Source organism: Salarias fasciatus, chromosome 3, assembly GCF_902148845.1.
Source record: "Salarias fasciatus chromosome 3, fSalaFa1.1, whole genome shotgun sequence".
In the NCBI taxonomy this organism is placed as follows: domain Eukaryota; kingdom Metazoa; phylum Chordata; class Actinopteri; order Blenniiformes; family Blenniidae; genus Salarias; species Salarias fasciatus.
In genome coordinates this window covers 9196830-9222289 of record NC_043747.1, presented here as the reverse complement: position 1 = coordinate 9222289, position 25460 = coordinate 9196830, and the positions used below count along the sequence as shown (strand labels likewise).

The 25460-nt window shown below is 46.5% G+C and overlaps 4 protein-coding genes across 4 annotated transcripts; 2 read left to right on the top strand and 2 right to left on the bottom strand.

The window, feature by feature from the left end:
* Nucleotides 1–6343: 6343 nt before the first annotated feature.
* On the bottom strand, nt 6344–9507 carry mettl3 (methyltransferase like 3). Its single transcript, XM_030088022.1, has 11 exons — nt 9319–9507; nt 9037–9227; nt 8495–8959; nt 8235–8410; nt 7810–8023; nt 7532–7719; nt 7312–7350; nt 7117–7225; nt 6976–7041; nt 6653–6765; nt 6344–6558 (listed from the first exon to the last, which is right to left on the bottom strand). Exons 1-11 carry the CDS (start codon nt 9419–9421, stop codon nt 6444–6446), a joined length of 1779 nt encoding a protein of 592 aa, XP_029943882.1. The 5' UTR covers nt 9422–9507; the 3' UTR covers nt 6344–6443.
* Nucleotides 9508–10071: 564 nt separating this feature from the next.
* ttc5 (tetratricopeptide repeat domain 5) lies at nt 10072–13928 on the top strand. The gene is made up of 9 exons (XM_030086610.1): nt 10072–10286; nt 11126–11258; nt 11350–11561; nt 11731–11881; nt 11963–12054; nt 12157–12360; nt 12592–12806; nt 12882–13026; nt 13107–13928. The coding sequence occupies exons 1-9, from the start codon at nt 10224–10226 to the stop codon at nt 13224–13226; spliced, it is 1335 nt and encodes a 444-aa protein (XP_029942470.1). The 5' UTR covers nt 10072–10223; the 3' UTR covers nt 13227–13928.
* Nucleotides 13929–14079: 151 nt separating this feature from the next.
* ccnb1ip1 (cyclin B1 interacting protein 1) lies at nt 14080–15449 on the bottom strand. The gene is made up of 4 exons (XM_030087979.1): nt 15153–15449; nt 14915–15061; nt 14550–14727; nt 14080–14243 (listed from the first exon to the last, which is right to left on the bottom strand). The coding sequence occupies exons 1-4, from the start codon at nt 15447–15449 to the stop codon at nt 14080–14082; spliced, it is 786 nt and encodes a 261-aa protein (XP_029943839.1).
* A 3713-nt stretch (nt 15450–19162) lies between these two features.
* si:ch211-212k18.5 (sal-like protein 4) lies at nt 19163–24934 on the top strand. The gene is made up of 3 exons (XM_030085730.1): nt 19163–19329; nt 20950–24290; nt 24743–24934. Exons 1-3 carry the CDS (start codon nt 19254–19256, stop codon nt 24932–24934), a joined length of 3609 nt encoding a protein of 1202 aa, XP_029941590.1. The 5' UTR covers nt 19163–19253.
* Nucleotides 24935–25460: the final 526 nt, after the last annotated feature.

The following is a 25460-nucleotide window of genomic DNA, read 5'->3' as shown; positions in this document are numbered from 1 at the left end:
TTTGTGTCTGCGTGTCCTGTGCTGCTGGAAGCTGGCCGCCGCCGCCATCTCAGCGTGACTAATGCAGCACGGTGACAAAATAATCAGGTCACACTTTTATTGCCTGATCGCAGCATCAACACAGAGGACGCTGGCCGAACAGTGTGAATACTGCGCTGCAGTTCACAGCAGAGTGTTTTCATTCGAAACTCATTTTTTTTGCACAGGTGTCTTGGCTCCTCAATAAGTGAAGAATGTGTACTTCGTCACACTTACGCAATTGGTTACTTCACAGGGCTCTTGCTTCATCCCACAGCAAGTTTAAGAGACGCTCCACTTGTGAGCGTCGCTTCAGATTATTTATTATCGCAACACGGAGCCGATTGGACAAACCTGCGGACATATTTGCATTTTTGCTGCACTGTCGGATCTGTCTCACGCTGGACTGTTTAACGCAAACATTCAAGCAGCCGATGCAGAAGAATTGGCCAATAATGAGGCATCATTCTGAAGGCCGCGCTGACATTTTGTTTGTGGTTAAATAGGGTGAACTTTGAAGGTAAACCTAAGGTGAAGGTTAAACGAGAATGAGAACCTTGTTCCCACATGTTTTACAACAATATGATGATGCTGATCATGCTTTGAACTGCTTTATAGTGAAAAGACGGCTGTGTTTGCACTCTGCCTTATAATAAAGCATTTGTCTCAGAGTCAGACCTCGTGTGATTTAATGAGGAGAGCTCCTCGGTACATGTCTGTCTGAACATGGCTTTACATTCATAAGCTGCTCAGCCTGAGTCACCCCCCTGATCTGCTCATTTTTAATCACACCCACCCCAGTCACTCCCAGTACAAGACTCAGACTCATCTTCATCGGTCACTGGAGGCTCACGTGTGGCGTCTCCAACCACACATCACAACAAGTCCATGACTGGATGGGCGTTTCAGAGTCAGGCTTAAAAACACTTATTGTTATACGTACTTACATATAGGCAAAAAAAGTGTGAGACTGACCAATATCAGACATGGTTCACCATTTTATTTTTCTCTAAATTAAATAAATTTCATTGATTTGTTAAAGTATGAAGGTTTAAAAAAACACCAACTTAAAATGTCATTAAAATTCAACAGTAAAAATGGCTTGAAATAGATACTTTGGGGTTGAATTCCCATTGGTCATGCATTTTGGACGAAGGGAACTTTACCTTGAGTGAAGTCCTGCAGCGGACGTTGACCTCTGACCTTTCTAAATGTCACCAAATTCAAAGTTTTTTTTTTTTCTTCTTAAGTCAATACCATATACAACTGCCCATACATGCAGCTATTTATACCTATCGGGCTATTTCTGGCAACGTTTTGTGTTAATAGTGTCTACAAGCGAGGGGATCCAGGCAAAACAAGCGCGTGAGCGGAGCGAGGAGGCGCTACGTGGGATATGTGCGGGACAGGAGGAGGAGGAGGAGGAGGAGGAGGAGGAGGGGCGGAGAGCGGGCGTGTCCGCTCGCCATGCTCCGAGGATTAGGCTATTTAAAGTGGAGGCACGGTGCGGCTCGCCAGCCTCTCCGTATCGCCGATGAGGACGCAGAATCGAGGACGTGCGGGACAGAAGCGGCGCGTCAAAACGCTGTTTTAACCCAAAGGAAGCGCGCGGGAATAATAAAAAAAGAAGAACCACCATCTATATCTATTTACGGCTCACTGCTCCAGGTGAGTGGCTCCTCTGAGTTAATTTTATCTTTAGATACAACTCTGCAGCGCTTCTTGTTTTGTAAATATATCTTGTCAGAAACGGGAAAAGTGAGGAAAATGTGAGCGCGCGCGCGCGCGCGTCCCTCGCCGAGCAGCTGGTTTTCAGTGGGAGTCTGCAGGAGGAGGTGTGTCAGTGGGAGGGTGCGCGATGCGCAATGAGTTACAGTCCGTCAAACTTTATCCCATCACGCCTCGACGGGCCAGCTTTTGTTCTCCTTCACTGTCTTCCAGTTGAATGAGCGGGGACGACGCGCGCGTCGCGCGCCCCGCGTCGCCTTCAAGGCTCCGTTAAATAGGCCGAGGTGACGCGCGCGGAGCGTGGAAACACTCTTCTTCTTCCAGGAGATAAGGGAGGGATGCGCAGTGCTCGAGGTGAAAGCTCAGATTAGCCCGTCTTCCCATTCACATTTCTGCAGGCGCACGCGCGCGCACGAGGGCGCCTCCACCTCCTGCACGAGCGCACCAAGTATTAGTATTCAGTTTCTAAGTGTCTGTCGTTTCATTTTTCTCTGATTAGATTAAGATTTTAACTTCATTAGATGGTTCAGAGTTGAAGTGAAAAACTGATTCAGTTTGATGAAAAGTGATGAATTTACATCAACAGTGGTTAAAATGGCAAAAGCAGCTGCATCCACACTGTCAGACTGAAGTTTAGTTCTCTCCACCAGCACCACACCCCCCAAAATGGGGTCAACAACATGCTTTCCAGAGGAAGTTTCTCAATAAGGCTTGATTCCATTTCAGAAACTGTGCATTTTATAATTTGATCAAAGTGAGGAAGTTCTTTCAGTAGCTTATAAGTTTCTGTTCTTCTATTTAGGTGAAGAATCCTGAGAAGTTCTGCAAACTCTCCTTGCAGCATTCCTCACACTTTAATAATAATGAATAGTGCAAAATGTTGAGTCCACTTATGATCTAGGAACATAAGGTGAACTTCTTTTTGTTTTTCGGAGAAGGTTAATAATCCAACATACATTATGTAATTCATATACACACACAGAAACACACACAGATATCCAGCTACAGTAGTGAAGTAGCCACACAGTCTCCGAGCAGTGTCTCATGTGAGGGAGCTTTGTGGAAACCCTAAAAGCTACTTCATCCTCTGTTTCTGATTAATATTAATGAAAGCGGATTTGTATGCTGCTATTAATGGATGCACACGCTCGTGCGGATGTACATGCACACAGAGAGTGTGTGCGTCACCCGGGCCTGGCAGGCCTGTGTGAGGCTTTGTGCGGAGAGGGCCGTGACATTGGGCAGGACTCTCCTCGTAAAGCCCGGGGGACCCGGGTGGAAAAACGTGGGGCTGCTGCTGGGAGATGCTGTCGCCAGTTCATGACTGACATTAAAAAAAATAAACACAGGCTCAATTTGTCGAGGAATCTTAACCGCTCTGAATGATAAACAGACGGCAGTCACGAGGCTGAAGCGGTCCTCTTCATGTGTTTTTAGGCAGATCGCTCAATTTTGAGCTCCGTCGGCCAGCCACTGGTGTTCAAACAAGCCAAACTGCATTATTCAGGAGCTGTTTGTCACTGATGTTTACTGCCTGGAAGCACTGGCATACAGTGTGAGAAAAGCAAAGAAGGGACAAGTTCAGACAAATGTCAGTCGCTCACTTCTGTACTTGTTTCAATAATTCCACATTAAATCCGTCACTGTGCGTGTTTCCTGTTGCTTTCGCTCCTTGTTCCTCCCTGCCCTCTGTGGATGTTGGTGAAGTGTTTTTGCCATCTGAGGTTGTTTTTCTCCAGCGGGCTCCCGGCCTGCTGTGTGCTGCCAGACCCCCACAGCCAATCATGATCTATGCCCGAAATTCCTCACCACTGACCACGGCCTTGTTGTGCGTGTGCGCACGCACGCACGCGTGTTTCTCTGGGAAAGCAGGCAGAGGAGGGAAAAACCTGGTCAGCCTGAACTGCCCCCCCCCACCCCTCCTTTTTTTTCTTTTCTTCTTTACAATGAACGCTATACTGCGAGCTCTCATTTCATCTAAACTGACCTAAACATAATGGAGCCACTGTGTCGGTAAATGGGATTGAGTTTCCCAGAGACACCTGAGTGGAGCAGAGACGGGAGGAAACGGGTGAATGGAAAAAAAAAATGAGTGGAGCTATGTGCAATTTGACTGAATTGGAGGAGCTTTTTCGCTTAATGGACGACCTCCTCCTCTTCCTCCTCCTCTGGATTGTGTTCAAGCTGCTGCAGAGAAGCGACTGTGTGCGAGATGTCGAGGCTCCCTGTGACCGTCTCACCGGCTCAAGTAGTGCAAACAGCTGTAAACAGTCGAAACAGCTGCACTGTCTGGACTGTAAGCACAGCCGATGGAAACTCGTTGAGCCAAAAAGGTCAATTTCCTCCAGTTTATTACCTCCCTGGACCATTTCTCTGTCCCATTTTTAAATTGTCACAGATTTTCAGATGGCGAGGCAGATGTCAAATTACGAGCATTGGATGCCAGATGTTATGCCAAATGTCAATTTTTTTATCACTTTCTGAACAAATACAGCTGCCACAGATGTACGGACAGTCCAGAGAACGATGGCTTCAGGAACTGGAGAAACAAAACATCCTGACCGTGCAGCAGCTGAGCCGTTAGTCACCAGATCACCTCTGTGTAATCTGTGTCTGGCTGTCAAAGGAGAGCTTATCAATTTCTCTCCCGGCTGCCGCGGCGCGCTGACGTCCTTTTCCAGGATTAGACGGCGTGCGTGATGATGCCGATGGCCGCGCGGTAAACACCGGGCGCGGGGCGGCTCGTCGCTCGGCCACAACGCCATTCACTCATATCGGCGGCTTAACGTTAAGCCGGCACGCCGCTGGAGCGCGGCATCATAATTCCATTACGCCGTGACCCGGCGAGGAGACGAGGAGCTGTCTCCGCTGCTGATAAGGCCGCTTAATGCGAGCCGCGGAAGAGCGAGGGACTCACATGCGGCTCGAGTTTGATCAAGGACACACGTTTCAATCAGGACCAGCTTTTCCTATTGTTGCATACAGCTTCTCAGAGCAGAGGATTTGCGCTGCCGGTGGCATGCGAGCTTTCACAATCTGACTCTCATGGTATGGATTTGATGCTGTTTGAAGGTTTCAAGCATTCACTGCTGAAACTGTTCAGTCTCGGGTTTAGTCATGACTTGAAAAGCTTGTTTTCGAGGTGGCGAGTGTGGATTTATTTCACTTTCAGAAAACTTTTTTTTAATAAAATAATCCTGCTGTCAGCTTTCTGATGTAGTTTTTGCTTCCGTCTCTCTCCTCAGACATGGGTGTGAAGATGCTGCAGTGTTTCCCGTTCTACAGGCGCTGTAAAGAGCGCTGCAAGAGCAGACAGTGTCCGCCCGACGAAGGTACGCTCCATCTGTTTCCATCCGTTGGAAGAGTCACTTTTTCAGCAAAGAACTGAATCGGATCAGATCAGATGCTTGACGCCTGCTCTTCCTCTGCTCCTCACAGTTCCCATTGAGGAGATGAAACCTCGCCTCTGCTCCACGACTTCCTGGGGCAGCGACAGCGAGGGCTCGGGCAGCCTCAGCCGGGGCTCCCAGATCTACTTCTCCACCAAGGCCAGGCTGTCCTTCAGACACCAGCTGGACAGCAACATCAACGCGGTGGACGCCACCTACTGATTCGGACGGCGCCGGAGCCGATCATATGGACTCCTGTCTCCTCGCCGCCGGCCTCTGCTTGGGAGCTTCGTAGCCGGGCGCAACGCGTCCGGCGTCGCCTTTAGACGCCATCAGCAGTAGTCGTCCAGAGCCGCCGCTGCCCGTATTTAACCTCTTGGTCCTCACTGCCCGCCGCAGAACTGATGACGGCCGACGAGGAGAACAGACTGAGTTCAGGAGGCGCCGTTTCGCTCCGACCGGCCAAAACTGACATCCTGACGAGAGACGTTACGAAGAGTTGTTTACAGCATTCACCTTCAAGTGCATTCATTTTTTTTTTTATAATTCATTTTTAACAACGTTTTAGAAGCCTGCTCGGTTTTCAACTTGCTGATTAGCTCCTGGTTTCTGTTTAAATAGGGGTTTTTTTTTCCCACAGGGAAGAAAATTCAGTGTCGTCAAGAGTCACTGAGTAGCTTTCAAAACTGGGTTGACTTTAATATCGCTCCGTTGCACGAAATCCTGTATGCTGACAGTGAAATACTGCGAAGAATTTGCTTTTTATAAAAGGCATTATCCCTTATTCTAGAATCTGAATGCATAGACATCATGTTGATACTGTGTAAAACATTTGCAGACCAGATTCAATGTTTAGGAGCTTTTTTTTTTACTCACATTAGTTTATAAAATAAGCATTTATTCAGCTGAGCTGCACAGCCTTGTCTTTTTTTTAATCATGCTTCATTTTGTACTTTTACAGTCAAGTTCTTCTTGCATTTGATGCAAATATTCACAATGTTGTGATAAACAGACAAAAATGTAAATGCGGATTACTGATTCAAATCCATCCAGATTTAAATTTTTGACTAACAATACAAAAACTTTAAATTGTCTCTGGTGTCTTTTTTTTGGGAGGGAAATATAATTGATTATGGAGATTTTCACGCAATTTACAGACATACTGGAACCATTGTTCTAAAATAATCATTCCTGATCCAGTCAGTACGTCTTGTTGACAGTTTATTTTTTTTTAAAAAAGTGTTCACAGATATAGAAAAAAAGGAAAACAGTGGCCTATAAACAGGCTTGTCCGGACATGTGACGCTGTCACTGCATGTTCTTGGGCTTGGAGATGACGCCGTCTGGATACCGCTCCTTAAACCGAGCGACGACCTCCGGATCCAGCAGGTGAATGCCGTCCAGCTGGTTTCCCAGAGTTATCCTGCACGAGTGAAGTGAGCGACGGAAAAGGTCATCAAAACGGTATTAAATTCACAAAAGAGCAGGCGTTACAAGAGATTTTGATGATTGGTTACCAGTTGGGTTGGACGTTGTGTGGTCGGCCGAAGAGCTCGATCTTCCTGGTGCCGGGCGACAGCCTCTCGATCATGCCGTAGATCTCGTCTGGTTTGTGGCTGGTGGAGCGAACCTGAGGAAAAACGGCAACGGCTGAGGCTGGAGGAATATATACAGGTACTGAAAAACTAAAAGCTTGACACTCCCATTAAAAATCACATCTACGTCAGGGAAGGGAAACTTCGATAACTGTAAAAAATACTACTAGGCTGTCTTTTCTGTGTGGAGTGATAAACACAAACAGTCTCACATGATGCACGAATGAAGAGTAACAACCGTTTACCTCGGCCACAATGACGTCACAGTCCAAACCCCGGTTGAAGCCCTGAGGGTTTCCCTTCACGCCGACCTGAAGACAAGCATGTTGCTGTTTTAGTTCAGGCATTTTTAAGCTCTTCCACACAGTGTGTGGCCAGCTGCGTACCAGGCAGTGCTCTTTCCCGTGGTTCAGCCAGTGACCCGTCCGACCCGTACGAATGATCCTCTGGAGCTGGTTGGTTTTCACCCAGATGATTTCATCGACCCGCTCGTAGCTGGGAGGGGAAACCAGTAAGAACATGTTACAAGAAAAAAAAAATAAAAAAACAGGATAACTTGATGTACGAACGGCAACACCTACCCCCAAAGGCTGAGGCACTCTCTGCCCAGCTCCATGGCCCTGGAGGTAAACAAAGTAAATTTCACAGCCAAATTAGTAATTCTAGGATTTAATAGGCAGATTAATTGTCTCAAATCCTTGTTATTGTGGGAAATAAAGCTGAAAAAGAACATTTAGGACCTGTTAAAAGATGTTAATTGATATCATGAAGGTACATAAGACTTCCTGTTCATCCATTTACCTGCCGGTGACCCAGAGAAAAAGGAATCCGTCATCCTGCAGGATGGGAATGTTCAGTTTTCTCATCTCGTCGTCGGTCAGCGTGCCATACGGCAGCTCCATGTGGATGTCCCAGGGCGGGTCGGCCATCACCACAGCAAACTTCCCCAGTATGGACACGTCCAGGTAGCGGATATCGCAGCAGATCCACTGTCGTCACGCCGCAAAAAGTTAATTAATTTATTTATTTCATCATTCTGTCACTCAAAATCCAGCTGAATAACTCCTCCTCTTTCTCACCTGGGAAGGGAAGAGTTTCCCCACGTTGCTGTCGGGATCCCCGGCGTGGAGGCTGAGCTCGGTGGTTCCCACCTGAGGCCCCAGCAGGCTGCTCTCCGTCTCCGGAGGGCTGTCGATCTCGTAGTGCACGTATTTACAGGTGTCCATGTGGAAACACGTGTTGAGGAAGGAGCAGTCGCCCAGGCTCTCGTCCGTGTGCTTGTTGATGATGCGACTGGAAACAAGAAACACACACCACTGAGTAAGGTGACCAATGGCTCAATAAAGACTGAATTTTCTGATATGATCAACTTGATTAATCAAAAAATGGAAGGATCATTTATTATTTGAAGCAACACATCTAATGTGATGAATCTTAAACTGTAGTTCAGTGTCAAATCATTTAAATTACAGCACTGATTTATGTCAACTTTTGGAATACTGACCGGAAGTGTAACTTGGTGCATGGTTGAGGAGTGTCTCCAGCGCGCACACACTCCTCTTTGGTCCCGTGGTCGCAGAACTCCTGAACCTGAGCTCGCCCCCGTGACCTGAACTTCTCCACGATGGACTGCTCTTTGGCTGTGCTGGTGTTCAGCAGCTCCAGGATCTCTCTGCTCACCTGGGTGGGAATGATATTCTCATCAGGTTTTCTCAGAAAATCAGATGTCTCTGACTTCACAGTGATAATAAGCATCCCTCTTACCTTCTTACTCTGCTGTTCCTTCGTGGATTGCTGGTTGAGGAGGCTTTCAATCTCCATGTCCACGTGAGACGACGGGTTCTTACTGCTGCGGCCCTTCTTGTCAGCCCCGCTGCCGGACGTCGAAGGCCCTGCCAGCTGTGTGGAGGAAGCCGGCGTCAGGGAGCTGGTGGAGGAGTGAGGCGGAGAAGCAGAGCTCTGGAGAGAGGGCGAGAAGCCTGCCGCTCTTTTGCTGTGAGGCTGGTCCTCTGCCTTCCTCTTGACTCCAGTCCTTTGGGGTCCAGCCCCGGTACCAATCATAGCCCATAGCTTCGTGTGGTCTACGGCTATGACGACTGTGGCAGACGGAGTGGAAGATAACACTGTAGACGACGAAGCGGAGTTGGCTTGTCGGACCTCAATGAGCTCCTGGGCAGAGAATTTGAGCAGCAGACTCTGGATGCATCCATGACTGACAGACGTTTCAGACTGTGAGAGAAGAAAAGACATTTAGTATCAGGATGACGTTTACATTGAGCGATCTCTGCTTGGAGACAAAGACTCACGCTGTTGAGTTCATTCGTGATGGCCAGGGAGTCTGTTGGCAGCGAGAGACTCAGATCAGACAGATATCCCAGCAGCCTCTTCTCCAGTTCGGGGTCCGGCGGTTTTTCTGTCTCCTCCTGAGAGGCGAACGGAGCGGAAGGAGCCGGGCTGTCGCTCCGAGTTGCAGAGCCTTCTGTGATACCTCCGCCTTCTGGAAGGAAAAACCCAAGAGCGGAGATACTAAACAAAGTTGGGGAATAAATCCAAAGAGTTAACAAGCTCGTTGTGTGGCCTGGACGTACCCGCAGACAGCTGCGCGGGGTCTTTCCGCCGCCGCTGCAGCCGCTCCCGCAGCGAGTCCAGCTGCTTCTTGTGGGCCTGGATGTTGCTCCATGTGTCCGACATGACGAGCTGGACCGAGCAGCGGCGCAAACACGAGCACCGCTATGATTAAACTAAATCTGAACAAAAGTCAAACACTGTCCGCCGTTTGCAGATGAAGTACGAATGGAAAAGCGTCGGACCAGCAACCCGATATCATTAAAGGTTCCGGCCGATTCTCCTTTAGTCAGCTAATGAGACAGCACTTTAATCATTTCTAAATCAGCACTTGAAGAATATATCTGATATTAACTTATATTTATATTTCGAAATTATAAAGTAATAACTATTCGTTCTATTAGTTTATTTGTTTTGTTTTTTTAACCATTGACCTTTTTAATAACCCACTATACTCGGATGGATTTTGAGTACGGACCATGCTCACAGTCCGGTGTTAAAGATTATTGGTTTCCTTGTTACTGTTGTCACCGACTTCCTTTAGTCAGTTGCTGTTGCAGCTCTGTAAATGCAGATGTTAAAACCTCTATATAAATTTGCAGCTGTTCCTATCGACTGCCGCTTAACTGCAATTCACAATAAAGTTTCAACGCGCCCTACATTTATGAGTCTTACTTCAGCACCTGCTGTCACCAGCAGCAACGAGAGACGCTAACGGAAGTCGGCCACCAATTAACACGAAAACTAGTTAAACCAGAACACTGGTTGCACTGAAATAAAATTTTTTCTGCGCTAAATGTCCCTGTAGCCTTGGTCCTGTGAGGAACAAATTCATTTTCTGTCAGCCTGCGGACAGCGCAGCCTGAGGTGTTCTGTTCGGAACTCCGAGTATTTTAGTGGCTGCTTCTGTCAGTGAACTAACGTAAAGATGGCGGAGGAAGGGAAGAGTGTCGAGGCTGTGGAAGAGAAAGACGAGCTGCAAATAATGAAGGTAAGTCTTCTCTTTACAGTTTAACTGAAACACACACACACACACACACTTTCTTAATCCTCTGTGGACTCCTAATGCTGGGGCTTGTTCTGTCGTTACTTAATAAGGCCAGACTGCAGTGCTAACGGACCTGTCCAGGTGTTTCTCACGCTGTATGAAATGTGTTTTTTCTTCTGCAAGTGCAAATGACTTAACAATTTTTACTCTTGCATGCTTTTAAAGATGCAGTTATTCCACGCAGGGTTTGCTGAGTCAGCAGATTGCTTAATTCAAGAGGAGGTGCAAATAGACTGGATTTATTAAAGCAACCAGATGATCAACACACTGTGTTAAAGGCCAACGTCAACATTGAAAAAACATTTAATCGAGATAGTACAGTGGGCAGCTGATGATTTTCTGGACTGTTTTTATGATGCTCTGCAGAGCCTTTCTGTCTGGTTACTTAAATTACAGTTGTTCTCCACTGGTTTGGCTCATTTCTTGAAACAGAAATTACATTCTCAAAACAACATGGACAAATCTCCAAACTGCTCTGTAATTCCTCACAACGGAACGTTATTTCTCATTCACTTCATCAAATTGTAAATATCTGAGTCCATGTCTCAGGACTTTTTTAAAACTGATTAAGCACAGTAGGGTTAGATTTAGCACAATTTCCAAGTGAATAGATCATGTTTATCTAAATTGATTGACTGATTCTCAGTCTGTTTATCTTCAAAACCCTTCAGCATCATTTCATTATTTCAGTCATCAACTGCAAAATCATCTGTTCAACTGTCAAAATCAGTCTATTTATCTATTTTTAATACAGTCCTGTTATTTTCTCTCCACTTACTCAGGAACTTGTGGATGACTTGTACAAGTTCAGAGACTGTTATTTTGAGACGCACAAAATCGAAGAAGCCAAAGTGAAACCAAATGACGTCGCTCAGGAGGTAGAGCAAACACTGAAGAAGCTGGAGGAGAAAGACGGTCAGTATTTCATTATCAAAATAGCAACAAAAAAGTCTTTCATGTACTAAACATCATTCAAACATGTTTCTGTGTTTGCAACTTCTAACAGAATCCTTCAAACACAAAGCCGAGTTTTTGCTGCAGAAGGGCAGGTGTCTGAATGTAGCGGAAGACTTCAGTGCCGTAGCAGAAGAGTGCCTTTCCCGTGCTGTGAAGCTGGAGCCGAGCCTGGTCGAGGGCTGGAACACACTGGGGGAGCAGTACTGGAAAAAGAAAGATCTGATCGGTGCCAAAAATTGCTTCACTGGTGCTTTGCAGCAGGTATGAAAGAGGAGGGGAAAGAAATCTTTAATTAGCACTCTTGAAATGAAAGTCTTGGATATTATTGTCAGGAAATTTGAGTTGATTCGTCTTTGAACCCCTTTAACGTTCTCTATCGCTTCGCCACATGTTATTTAATTTGTACCTTTTGTCTCCTCTACCCGTACAGGGTAGGAACAAAGTGTCTCTACGCAACCTGTCCATGGTGCTGAGGCAGCTGCCTGCAGCCGACAGCGACTCGCAAGGCAAGCAGGTCCTGGAGAGTGTGCACCTGGCTCAGCAGGCTGTTGAGCTGGACGAAAGCGATGGCACGTCGTGGTGTGAGTAGTCTCTCCGTCATGAACGCACAAAGCCACCAACATTTAGCTCCTTCTAAAGAAAAGTTTTAAATGTGTTCACAGATGTTCTTGGAAATGCCTATTTGAGTCTGTTCTTTGCGTGTGGACAGAACCCGAAGTATTCCCAACAAGCTCTCAGTGCCTATGCACAATCTGTGAGTACACACGCTCGCATGCTGTGACAGTGTTAACCTTTACCAGGTTTAAAATCAATGCGAGCGCTTCCACGCTCTCCTCCTTCACCTCACTGCCTGCAGGAAAAGGCAGATAAAATCGCCCGTTTTTTCCCGGAGCTCCACTTCAACAGAGCCAACCTGTTCCAGTACGAGGAGATGTTCGGGCCTGCGCTGGAGGGCTACAGTCGAGCGGCGGCGCTCGATCCCAGCATGAAGGAGCCGCAGGTCAAGGAGAAGCAGCTCCTGGAGTATCTGGAGAAAGTGACAGAACTCACACAGAACAAGGTAAAACCGCTTGTTGCCAATTCCCCGACATATTTGAATGAATACTCCAATGTGAGACATACAGAACAAAATTCTTTCTTTTATATAAGTTTGCAGTAATTGTTAAGCTTTGCAAAAATAGACATTTTCCTCACAGGCTGTTATCAAAATGACTTGTTTTCCACCACAAGGTGGCAGCAGAGCGCTTGCATCCCGTCTCTCTCCTCACCTTCGGTTCTCCTGTGTGCTCAGGGGAAGGTGAAGGCGCGCCGTTTACGAACCATGATGTCCAACCTCAGCACCTCGGCCCTGGGTCCCTGCTCGTCCCCGCAGTTCCGCTCCCCGTCCGGCCGCGTCGGCAGCCTGGAGCCTCGGACCCTGTCCTCCCTGAAGCACGGCCACAACGCCGGCGTGGCCGCCCTGGGGAAGGTGGTTTTCAGCCTGGCTTCAGAGGGTCGCATGGCCTTGTGAGTGGAACGTCCTCTCAGACGCTGCTTCGCTCAGACTGAGAAAGCTGAAGCGTGTCTCTTCTTCTTCTCCAGCACATTTGGCATGGTCGACAGTGAGGAGACGTGCATGGTGGTGATGGTTTACAACACGGCAAACAGCTGGGGCGTCTTGATCGGCGATTCTGTCGTCATTCCCGAACCTAATCTCAAGCTGCACAGCATAACGCATAAAGACAAGGTGGGTGTTCGTCTGTCCCGTCTCCAATATAAACTCTGTTTACTCGACCGTCTTGACTTTGGACGTTTCCTTCCACGCAGGCGTTTGACTTCCGGAGCATACGACTGGACTCTCCTCTGCTGCTCATCGTCAACGGCAAGAAACAAAACATCAAAAGCCAGATCATTACCTCCGTCAGCTACGAGCCCCAGCAGGAGTGAACCAAGAGACAAGTGAGAGGACATTCACTTTTGAGAAGACTTTTGACGATCTTCTGAGTTCCCGTTATGTTTTTATTTATTGTTTTTGTACTCTTGTTGTGGGTGAAAAGTGGGGTTGTTTTGTACACGAATGGCAAAAAAAGTTTTGAAAGTTTTCGGACGTTATGTCGCAGCACACACAGCATCGCCTTTTTAAACACGTTTTTATTTTCTGATCCGCTGTGAAAAATGGAAAAAATGTCATTTGGACCTGTGCTTTTTCTTCTGACGTATAAAATAAGTCTCTTGACAAACGCCTGTTGGTTTCAGTTCTCACTACACTCGTCTTCACCGCCTCTTCATGACTGCACCGTTTGCGTTTTCAACATATTAGGATCACATTAACTAAAACTGCTGAGTGCAAATTTAAAAAGAGTTGAAATATGAAGTCGTAGTAAAAATGTCCATCTTTATTTCTTGATTTTAAGCTTTAATTTCAGCAATTCTGAGACATTCCTGACATACTAAAGAAACAAAAGATGCTCCTCCAGTTTTTTTCTTAATGTGAGCCTGATATGTGATCATATTTAGTATCAACAGCTGTGGTCATTGCGTGTTTTTCACAAGTGGAAGGTGAAGTCCCGTTTCATCTGTTAAGCCTGGACAGCAGGAAAGCTCACGAAGATGTTTGACACGCTGTGATTTACTTTACCTGCAACACAAATAAAATGTAAAATTTTGAAAAAAACTTTGTCAAAAGAAGTTTTTATTGTTTGAAATTACAACACTGTAAACACATTAAACAAAGTTATCATCACCAACAAGTCACAGAACAGCTGAGACGTTTCAGAAGTAGCAGCGGGAGCCGTGTCACTCAGTGCTTGTTGTTGAAGGGCCAGCTTTTATCCCTGGCAGGAGAGCTGAACTGGAAGCTTTTTCCTCCCTCGGCTTCCGGGCAGGAGAAGACTCGACCCTCGGCTTCGGGGCCAAAGGAGAAGAAGAGCGGGCTCCTCTGGGGCGTGGCCTGCCGAGCCGGCCCTGGGGGACACGCGGGAGTCTTGATGGATGCTCTTCATTGTTACTCACACTAAATTCCCTTACATAAGCGATCGGCTCATTACTCCTGCTACTCTCACTTGATGATTAATTCCTTTAGACGTGACAGCAGTTTGTGCTTTAGAGGATAATTACTGCCTCACTTCCTTGCTCTTATACAGCAGTTTGGGCTAAAAATTACAAAAGAAGTCGACGTATCTATTGTTGTTGGTGACAAAAAATCCTAACTTGCTTAATTACAACATAAAGCATCTACTCAACAACAATGTAACAATGTGTGTTTCCTACCAGCGGGAAAGTCTGGGTGCTGATGTGGTGGTGGTGGCATTTCTCTGTCACCGGCACCCACCACCATGTTCCTCAGCTTCAGCGAGTCGTACAGCCCCTGCAGCTTCTGGCACTGTCTGTTTCTCTCCATTAGCCTCTCAGACACTTCACTGTACTTCTTTTTGTACTCCTCCATCACCTCAACATACGATTTGACAAGAAAATAAAAGAGGGAGGGGAGAAGTTTAGTATTTTCCTGTAATTTCCCACAATCTTCAATGAAGTGCAACAAACATTGATGCTATTTTACTGAAATCTCAATATGCTTAACATGTTATTGCTACTGTATCAACAGGTAATGATTCACATGTTCAGAAATCATTTACTTTCTTCAGGGAGACGATTTCCCCCCTCATGGCGCTCATCTCCAGTTCTCTGCTCTGGTTCTGCTGTGTCAGCATTTTCTCCATCTGCTTCACCTGTGCTTCAGCCCGAGACAGGTTGTATTCTTGATACATGTGTTCCTGCTGGACCTGGAAACCCACAGATCGATAGACTTGTTGTTACAACATGTAAACTTCGCAGATGCTTAAGTAGATTGTGTTCAGATGGCAGATATTCAACCTGGTAGCTCCAAAATGCCATGGCACGGGAGCTGATGTCCAGAATGATGTCCGGTCGCAGACCTGCCAGGACCATGGCCTTGTAGCCCTCGGAGGGTGACAGCTCTTTCCTCGCGATGTCAAGCTTCCCAGACAGGGCAGAGCCACAGGCCGGGCAGATAGCAGGACAGCGGCTTAACTCGCCCGACCCGTGCAGATTGCAGAAAACATGAGAGCAGGCCGTCACCCAGGCAAAGCCACTCAGCTTGATCCGACACTTAGGGAAATTACACAGGAGTGTGTCGTCACAGAGAGACATGGCCAAGTCTGTAAAAAATAAGAGTAAATGGTAATTTAGGACAGCCTCCTTAACAAAACACTCTATAGTAGCAGAATGTATATTTATTTATCTATGATACTCTGTTTATTGGGTGTCAAAAGGTGGTAGGTGGACTACATCTACATCAGAAGTCTGTATGTCATCCTGATCTGAAGTCTTAATGACAAATACCCTTTATTTATAGCTGCAGTAATCCTTTAAAATAAGGATCTATATTACTGTAAAGCCTACCACTGACTATGAATGTGCAACTCTTACAATTCCATTCAAGGTCTGCAAGATGCTTGTATGACAGTCATACATGAATCAATATGACTACTACATACACTTTAATTAACAACACAGTTATTAGTGTGCATGTTTTATTATTAACATGAGCATCTATGTAAGTTAAATATGAGTAATAGTTCCACTTTAAGGGACAGAAAAAGTTTTAAAATAGCTTTAAATATATAAATATTTATCCTATATGAAGATAGGCTATAAAAAGCTAGCACTAGCTTGTTTGCTAAAGCTAACCCTTTCTTTGAAAATAAACTTTTCCACTTTTAAATTTGTACTTCTTGTTGACCGTCAACAGAGTCCTTTGAACATCATAACATTACATGACATGTCGATATTAGTGCTTTTTATACAAAACAAAAAAATTAAATGACTGAACTTACCAGAAGGCGTTTCTTCGCAATGAAACGTCAAACGTCAAATGAATTCTGTGACGTGATTGGCTGATGGTAAGTCTCGCTCCACCAATCACAGCGTATAAACAGTGTGGTGCGTTCACGAAACTACGAAATAAAATGGAAATACATTATTACAGTGACATCGGGGGATTCTTTTATAGAATAGAATAGAATAGAATAGAATAGAATAGAATAGAATGAGGACATGGTGGAGGAGGTGAGAGGCATTGTTCGGATGGACATCCTCTCTGAGGCCACCTGTTCAGAGTCCATCTTCACCTCCACCACATGTCACTGGCCTTCCTGATTAGTTTGTCAAGCCTGTTGGTGTCGACCACCCACAGTTCTGTTACCTCAGCATTTAACAGCAGAGAAAATAGAGATTACCACCACAGACTCATAGAGGACCTTCAGCATAGTGCGACAGATGCTGCAGTACCTCAGCTGCCTTAAAAAATAGAGACGGCTTTGGTACCTCAATGCTGACGCCAAGTTGTCCATCATCAGTCTGTGACAGGACTCAGTGCAATAGCTGAGGTCTGTAGTGTAAACGCTGAAGAGTAAGGGAAATAGAGGGAGGACAATCCTCTGAAAGGCCTCTGAATCGCTGACCAATCTTCCTGACTCACAGCAGGTGCACGTACTGTCAGGAGGGGCATCCGCCTGCGTCGAGGCTCCTGCTCCAGGATGAGTTTCTCCAGGGTCTTCAGGATGTAGGAAGTCAGCTCCATCAGTCTGTAGTACAGTCGCAGTGATGTGATGACATTGGTATAATCTCCATAAGTTACCGGTTGGTATGTGAAAAGTCTGACATGTACTGTAGTCGGTGTTGACATAATAATAACTAGCCAGTCACATTAATTTAATTTATTATTATTATTATTGTTAATAATGATATGAAAAAATCTTCTGCAGCATGTATCAATAACAATAAACCATTTTTTATTCATCGATAACATTAAGTAGATTGATCGTTGTTGAGAATAAGTAAGTACATTTACACCAAAACTGCAACCCATTTTAGCAAATACTGTACATATTCATTTGTTAGTGCACTTAACAGTTGAGTTTTTCTTCTTAACACAAATGTAGAATGCCAATAGTGTTAAATGTATAGTTATGTTTTGAGTGTAAACATACATCCATGCTTGTACTTTGTTATCCTTTATTTGGTTCAATAACAAAATCACTCAGGCCTTCAATTCAGTGAATTTTATAACCATAAGTCAGTTAGTATTTTCTTTCCTGCAGTGTACTTCTAGGCACATTAAACCTCTATAAATTACCAGTAGACGTCAAATCAAAGCAACCGATGCTTGACCAGATTTTCCAGGTTAATAACAATTTAATGGTGAGTTACTTATGGAAATTCCTGGTTCACTGCATTTTAATCTCCTCAGCTTGTAACAAGTGGTCAGGAAGACGTTGAAGTTTGTTAGTTTTTCGTAAACAATACCATTTCAAAGCATTTGAATCAGCAGGTGTGTTTTATTGCGAGGAACAGTTGAGGTGAAGACATTTGCTTGAGTACAGGATTGGAGAACATTCCATCTGAACAGAACTCGGAAAAAGTTTTTTTCTTCTTCCCACAGGTGGTGTTGAACATCCTGGTGAAAGTCAGGTATAATACCCTAAAAGCATCCAATCATTTGAAAGGCCAAATGAAATAATGAGTGCTTTTCTCTCATGGCTTCTGAGCGGATAGTCTATATGTACAATGTGAGACACCTACTTAAATATAGCACCCCCTTCTCCTCCGCCACCTCCTCCCACTTTTTCTCCCTTGCTTTTATCCATGTCTCCACGTGGTACAGGAGTGAAGGCAGGGGGTGAAAGAGGGGCATTGTGCTGTGCGGCAGTGGATCCGGGGGTTCATAGTGAGAGAGGGGAGATGCTCACTCAACTGTGTCCAGCGGGCCATTGTCAAAGATTCCCATCTATTCTCTGCCTTTTAAATAGAGCTCCAGTGTAAGATGCTTTTTGAAGGGGGGGGGGGGGGGGGGGGGGGGTGGTGGTGGAGTGATGGGGTGGAGGGGAGGGAGGGGGGATATTATGCGGCTTGGTGATAACACACGAATTACATGCATGCATGTGGAATGGCTGTGTGGCCCCCTCACTGCACTCCTGTTGATAATTGGCTCTATGAAAATCAAAGGCTGGAAATAGCAATCACTTGTGCAGTCATCACAGTCACAGAGATTATTGATAAGTTATGTTATACAAACCACCTGCCAGTCGACTCCTACATGTGATATATATGAATTGATGTACTGTAGTTTTTCTTCCCAAAGCAGATTGTCACCTGTTTTATTATTTATAAACGTGTGCCTGTCTCTTAATTTGATTTATAGTTGTTCCATAATCTCCCTGCAATGATTAAAACATTTATCTTGAGCACAAAAGCCAAAGTTTTACGCCCATTCCGATGTGTTTCTTGAGCATCCTGAGGCTTTTAGACGCCATTGTCATGTTTTTACCGAAAGTTTATAGCTGCGGTGTGAGTGTGTAAAAGAAAAATAAAGCTGGCCCGAGAGAGAAAGAAAAGCGGGGAGGCTGTGTGTTACACGCCATTGAAATGCAAATATCATAGAACAAGGAGTGGTTCTGTGTGTGTGTGAGAGAGAGAGAGAGAGAGTGTGTGTGTGTGTGTGTGTGTGTGTGTGTGTGTGTGTGTGTGTGTGTGTGTGTGTGTGTGTATTCTGTATGTGCATGTAGCGGGGGCAGCAGTGGGAGAGGAGGGGCGCAAATTGGACAAGTTTTTTTTTTTTTTTTTTTTTTTTGGATGGGGGAGAAGAGACTTTAGAAAACAGCCACACACACACACAGCAGCTTCACATGACACGGTGCTGCCCGGCGCATTCTGGCTCACTCGGGACTTTTTCCACACCTTTTTTCCCCCCTCAGGAGTCTCCGCTTTCCAGAAAAGCTTCAGAGAAACATATTTAGAAACACACATTTTCTGATTTTTCTATCGACATCTCGCTGGAACTGCGTTATAGTCTGAGCTTTGGATGCGTCCGGAGGTTCGTCCAAGTGCGCAGAAACGAGCCTGGTGCCGCCGAAGCGACGGATGCCCCCCTCTCTGTTTGAGGCGTCGTGAATCATGTCACGCCGGAAGCAGAAGAGACCCCAGCATCTTGTTAACGCGGATCCGGGGGGACCACGGCTCCTGTCTCACGGTGAGAAAAAACTTCTCTTTTCTTTTTTTTTTTTAATTAGAGATGCCCTGTAACTCAGATCTTAACTCAAATTGTTGCATGTTGACTAACTTTCAAAGTCTTTAAAGAACTTTTTACAAGCAAAAAGTTTTTGCTTCATAGTTTTTTTCTATTTTTATATATATGTATAACCTCCTTCCACTAGATATTTTCAGATCTGAATTTGTCAACTAAGGAAAACCCCCTCCCGCTCAGTCATTTAGTGCAATGGGCCCCACTAAATAGAGGCTTTAGGCAACTTTGGTCAGGGCCAATAAACTTGTCCCTGCGAAGTGAATGGAGCAGGATTAGCTTAACATACATCTGTGGCCATTTTCATGAGCTGTTTGTCCTCCAGGAAACCAACAAGCTGCTCAGTCCTGACTGCTGGAGGTCTCTGATTGGCATAGAGCACTCTCTTATTTGTTAACAATAAGTTGCACGGGTGGGGGGAAGGGAAGACAGTGTTTTTGCTCAAGATTAATCTTCCACCCTTCTATTATCTTTTTTCATTTGCTCTTCATCCCTTCTATTTTTTTCTTTATGTGCCCCTCTTCCCCCATTTTCCACCTTCTCAATACTTCCCTCCCCCTTTATTTCTTCTTTCTCACCCCCCAGCCCTTTGACTGTATACTCCTGCTCAGCTGGGGGGTTTAGAACGATGAAGGGGGGAAAGGGTCCCGGGGTAATGGAGAGATTGCTTTTGTGTTAGTGCTGGGTTGCGCTGGGATTTAGATTCAAGCGTGTTTCACCAGTTACTCCAGGTAAACTTTACCAGACAAAACTTTAAAGTTTATATCAGAAGTTCTTCATGTGTTTCTTGCAGTTTCAGGTTTAATTACAAGTGATTTCACTTCAGTACAGTCTTTCATTCCATCACTATATCACTCCAGGAGGGAATAGTTAGTTTGTCTCTCCATTGTTGTTACCCTCCCCCTCCGCTCTCCTTTTACTCTTTCTCACTCTGTGCTCAAGATTCTGAAAGAATTTGACCCCGGAGTAGCAGAGGTCAGATTAGTTGACCAATCAGAGTGTCTGGACAGTGCACAGAACCCTTGGCATGGCCTGACCTTTGACCTCTGCTGTGACGTAAGGGGGGAGGGTGAATGAGGAGATGAAAGACCAAACTGCTGTAAGGAGGGGGTGGGTTAAGAGGGGTTATGGGTTGTCTTGGTGATGTCTATTGTCCTTTAAAATGTGTTGCCATAGCAGCAAGGTGGTCTGTAAGCTTTTTTGTGTGTGCAAGATGTTTGAGGAGTTTTGCCTCGGAGAGCACAGATTGAGACAAGACAGTACAAAGACTCATAGACTGCAGTTTTGTGCACTTGTTTATTTGCTTGATCAAGGCAATTTCCTCTGAGACATTTCTTTTGAAGCTATATGCACACAAATGTCTAAACTAACTCTGAGAACAATGCCCATAGAAAAAGTGGCACTAACAATCTTTGTAACCAAAGAAGAATGTTTTCGTGAATTCACGGAGTTAGATTTTTAGTTTGACTTTGGATTAGTTTGTGTGATATTGTTGTAGTATAAAACACAACATTTTATGTATTTTTGTTTTTTAAACATTTTTTTTTTTACTTGTCTGTCAATTCACAGAAGATCACCTGGGCATAAAGTCACCCTCCACATCCCTGGGCTCAGAAGTGACCTCTTCAGGATCCTCCTCCTCATCCCCCACCTCTCTACAAGACTGCCAACCGCCTCTGGCCCCTCGCCCATCCCCTGGAGGGCTCCACGCGCCCTCCTTACCCAGTGAGAGCTCACCTCCTCCCCACTGGCCCAGCCACATTGCCCCCTTCACCACATCCCTCCCCAACACCCACTCCTCCCTCTCCCCAGATTTCCCCCACCCTTCGCTGTCTTCCCAAACTCACTCGCCTCCTCCCGTGGGACAGACCTCTGGATCCCACAGCTTGCCCCACCAAGGAAGCTCTCACACCACCATGACCTCGCCGCCAATGGGCAGCTCCGCTACCACCACTACCTCCTCTTCGTCCTCGTCATCCTCGTCGTCTGCGCCGCCCCATCGCGAAAGCTCCAGTCCAAGTCAGCAGCAGGCCTCCGGCTCGCCTGGGGAGCAGGGACATGGGCAGGTGCCTCCAACCTTGGCAGTACTCTTGGAGGAGCTGAGGGTTTTACAGCAGAGGCAAATCCACCAGATGCAGATCACAGAGGAAATCTGCAGGCATGTCCTGAGGCTCGGAGGGGCTGTTTTCGGTCAAGATAGCAATGCACAGAGCAACAGTGCAGACAGCAGCAAGAAGTCTACAGGAGTTACATCTTCATCACCAACTCATCCTTCGACAGCAACTCCAGCAACAACAGCTTCGTCCCTTTTGACTGGTCTTCCATCTTCCCTCTTTCCCCAGTCGGCCATCTCAAAATCAGGTTCTACACACGGTATTGGGAGCAGAGCGTCGTCCAGCTCTACTTCATCTTCCTTGTCCTCTTCTTCCACGTCCAACTCATCTGCTATCAGCTCATCTGTTGCCTCCCTACATCCGTTGTCCTTGTCATTGGGCCTACCACCGCGCTACCTCCACGAGAAATCCTCCAACACCTCTTCGTTTGGTCACAGCAATGGCATAAGTTTTGCGACTCCTTCTCTTGCCACCACCAGCCACTCCCAGGACCTCCAGTCCAGCTCCTCTCTGACATCCGCCTCGTCATCGGGACGTCCTCAGCACGTCTGCCGTTTTTGCGGAAAAGTGCTGAGCAGTGATTCGTCGCTGCAGATCCATTTGAGGTCGCACACGGGTGAGAGGCCGTACCAGTGTCCAGTCTGCTTGAGCCGTTTCACGACCAGAGGGAACCTGAAAGCTCACTTCCTGCGACACAGAGAGCAGAACCCGGAGCTGTCCCTCTCCCTGCTACCCCCGGCACTGTCAGAGCAAACGCAGAGTGGATCGACTGCAGGGTCTGTGCAGAGGAGGCGCAAACGGAGGGCTGACGATGACGAGCCCTTTAATGGTGTGAAAGGAAGCGTCCCTGGTGTGACAGATAGCATGGCTTTAGGATTCTTGTCTGGTACGTCCTCCCGACCCTCGCCTTCCTCTCTACCTCTTCCCCCTTCTGTGGACATGGCGCTCTTATCCACAGCCCATTCACTGCTACAGCTGAACAGAGCCTCAGCTGCAGCTGTGGCGAGTGCGTCTAGCACCGCTCTGCCCTCTTCCTCTTCATCTTCATCCTCCTCCTCCATGGGCACTCAGTTTAAGGGGGCGAAGCAGCAGCGGTTTGATGAAAACACCCCACCCCACTCTGCCCTCCATTCAACCTCCCCTTATTCCCAACTGGCCCACCTGCCCAAGATTCTGTTCCCTGGGGGTACATCTCCTCACCACCTTGCACTACTCCGGCCCCCAGGCCACCCATCCACCTCTCATCTCACCTCACCTCATCAGCTTCCCTTCCCTTTCCCACCTTTCCCTAAACCATCCACCTCCTCTCCGTCCTCGTCCTCTCCCACCACCTCTACCCAGACGTCAGACACGTCCAAGTTGCAGCGGCTTGTGCAGAAGCTTGAAAAGCAGCCGCAAGGAGGTGCCTCTTCTCCCTCCACCTCCTCACAGACGTCTGCCGATACCAACGGTGACACACAGGGTCACGACCTCTCCACCACCTCCAGCGCATACCGCAGGGAAATGCTGGCTGCTCTTGGACTGGGTCCCAGTGCCAACGCTGCGGCACTAGTGGCCAGCCAGGGTGCCTCAGGCTCAGGCACTACAACCACCACTAACAGCCCTTCTCTGCCCACTGCGCAGGCGCCTAATCAGTGTGGAGTGTGTCTGCGTGTTCTCAGCTGCCCTCGAGCTTTGCGTTTGCACCAGGCCACGCATCTTGGGGAGCGCCCGTTCCCTTGCAAACTTTGTGGTCGCTCCTTCTCCACTAAGGGCAGCCTGAGGGCCCATCTGGCCACTCATCGTGCAAGACCAGCCAATGCCAGAGCGCTCAACTCCTGCCCACTTTGCCCGCGTAAGTTCACTAATGCCTTGGTGCTTCAGCACCACATACGCTTGCATTTGGGTGGGCAGATACCACCGGATGAAGACATGCCACCTGAAGATGGCGCAGAAGCAGAAAGTGCCATTTTTGATGATAGTGAGAATGACCCTGTCAGCTCGCCATCTAAATCTCAGCAAGTCCTTCCACTGGCCTTAACAACGGGCTCTAAGTCTCTAATTGATGCTCTCAACTCAGGGTCCACTTTCAAGCAATCCACAACTAATGATGCCACTTCTGTGAAAACTGAGGAATCTGAGAGTTCAACGCCCAGTGTTAGTCCACCCCTAACCCATAATCCCCCCTCAGCAGGGGCAGAGGACCCCCTACGCCTCAGAGACAACGCTCCAGCTGAGAGTAGCCCCATGTACTCTGAGGAGGAGCCCCACCCTGACCTGGGCAGCACCAGCCCTTTCAAAGCACCCTTAGCCAGTTCTCATTCAGCTGTGGAGAATGGAGACTCAGAGGCTGACGACACACCTCTTTCACTCTGCGTTTCCAAGCCAAGTGTTGAAAATGATGTGCAGCAGAGAGCGGTCACTAAAGATGAAACCTGCACAACAGACAAGCCTGCTACTGCTCCCAATTCCACCCCTAAACCGCCAACTGAAAGCCCTGCACCTGCACTCACCCCTCCTGTCAGTCCCAAAGCTGCTCCAGAGAGCGAAGAGGCCTGTGGGACCGCCGCACATGAGACGCAGGAACGAGACGCTGCAAATAGTAAAGAAGACAGTGAAGTTACAGAGTCTTCAGCAGTGTTGGAACCTGTGGTAGAGAAGGAAACTCCAGCTGAGGAGGGTCGTGATGTGTCAGAAAAGCCTTTAGAGGAACCCGAGCCTCCTGCTGCTGCACCAGCGCCACAGCCTCATCGCCCAGATAAACCGTACGGCTGCACCCACTGTGGAAAGGCATACGCCAGCCGCAGCGGACTTAAGGTGAGAGTCAGAGAGTATTCACTGTTGTTTTATGACATACAGGCTTCATTTAAAGCGCATTTTTCTTTATTCTGTAATTTGACTCAAGGTTTTTCCTGAAAACTTTAACATTCATTTCATTGTGCCCTGTTGAACAAACCCCAAATTTATCCTTGAGCTGAAACAAGCTACTTTATGTCTCTTTAAGAATGCATTTTCTCATCACTATCCAGGTTAAGTCAAGAGTGAGTGCTTGTAGTTTGACTCCATCATATTAAAAATAAGTTTTTACAGTCGTGAGAAGCCTGAACTTTCTATTCCAAAGTTTTACAAAAAGATGCAAATGTTAATTAAGCACAGTTTCATCTTTTTTATGAACATCCACCTAAACTTCATAACACTCATGATTTCAGTGCTTTCTTTTGTTTTTACACTCCGAAACTCATTGGTTGTTATGATTTGATCTACTACAGGGACATATGAAAACTCACCCTGGAGCACCGACCAACACACCCTCTAAGGCACAAACCAATGACAATGACTCTGCAGAGGATCGCAGGCAGCAGGACGACAAGCAGGGGTTGACTAAATCCCCGGAGAAAGGTGACGGCGCCGAAGCTGCTGGTTCTGACGTGGTACAAGAGGCCGTGGACACAACTGCTTAGAAAGCTGGCATTGGTGGGTGGCTGCAGTTTTTAAAAGGGTCCTGACGAGGGAATGTATTTTTTTTAATAGAATGAGATTTGTTTTCTAGAGTTAATAATTCTAATTGATATTTACTTTTCATAACTAGATAAATAGATCTAGTTTATATTGTAGTACAAGGACAAGAAAATTACGAATGTAGTATTTTAGCAATGTATTTTTGTATTTCAAAGACCACAGTGAGGCCTTATCTTATAAATTTCACAACATTGTCATGATTTTCTGATAGTTTTTTTTTTTTTCGCTGACACCTTTTTCTAGCACATACCGTTTGATATCAAACAAATAGTACGAGTCGAATAAAAATACAAGAGCGGAGTGTCCACAGACTGAATTCAATACCAAAACAGGCCAAATGAGTAGTGGCCAGTGATTGTATATATGAGTAGGGGTACATTGTATGCCTTTTTATTGTCCTATTTCCTGTTTTTGTTTTAATGCAAAGCTGCTGAAGGCATGTTTCTGACGTGCTGAGTTGCACTGTGA

Excerpts from the sequence above, each read along its gene's own strand:
- si:ch211-212k18.5 (XM_030085730.1), top strand. The coding sequence starts at position 19,254 with ATGTCACGCCGGAAGCAGAAGAGACCCCAGCATCTTGTTAACGCGGAT. Across the intron at positions 19,330-20,949 it reads ACCACGGCTCCTGTCTCACG|AAGATCACCTGGGCATAAAG; the intron begins GTGAGAAAAAAC and ends GTCAATTCACAG. Across the intron at positions 24,291-24,742 it reads CCAGCCGCAGCGGACTTAAG|GGACATATGAAAACTCACCC; the intron begins GTGAGAGTCAGA and ends GATCTACTACAG.
- mettl3 (XM_030088022.1), bottom strand. The coding sequence starts at position 9,421 with ATGTCGGACACATGGAGCAACATCCAGGCCCACAAGAAGCAGCTGGAC. Across the intron at positions 9,228-9,318 it reads CCCCGCGCAGCTGTCTGCGG|AAGGCGGAGGTATCACAGAA; the intron begins GTACGTCCAGGC and ends TTTTCCTTCCAG. Across the intron at positions 8,411-8,494 it reads AGGAACAGCAGAGTAAGAAG|GTGAGCAGAGAGATCCTGGA; the intron begins GTAAGAGGGATG and ends ATTCCCACCCAG.
- ttc5 (XM_030086610.1), top strand. The coding sequence starts at position 10,224 with ATGGCGGAGGAAGGGAAGAGTGTCGAGGCTGTGGAAGAGAAAGACGAG. Across the intron at positions 11,882-11,962 it reads AAGCGATGGCACGTCGTGGT|ATGTTCTTGGAAATGCCTAT; the intron begins GTGAGTAGTCTC and ends ATGTGTTCACAG. Across the intron at positions 13,027-13,106 it reads GCATAACGCATAAAGACAAG|GCGTTTGACTTCCGGAGCAT; the intron begins GTGGGTGTTCGT and ends CCTTCCACGCAG.
- ccnb1ip1 (XM_030087979.1), bottom strand. The coding sequence starts at position 15,449 with ATGTCTCTCTGTGACGACACACTCCTGTGTAATTTCCCTAAGTGTCGG. Across the intron at positions 15,062-15,152 it reads TGGCATTTTGGAGCTACCAG|GTCCAGCAGGAACACATGTA; the intron begins GTTGAATATCTG and ends GTGGGTTTCCAG. Across the intron at positions 14,728-14,914 it reads AAATCGTCTCCCTGAAGAAA|GTGATGGAGGAGTACAAAAA; the intron begins GTAAATGATTTC and ends TCGTATGTTGAG.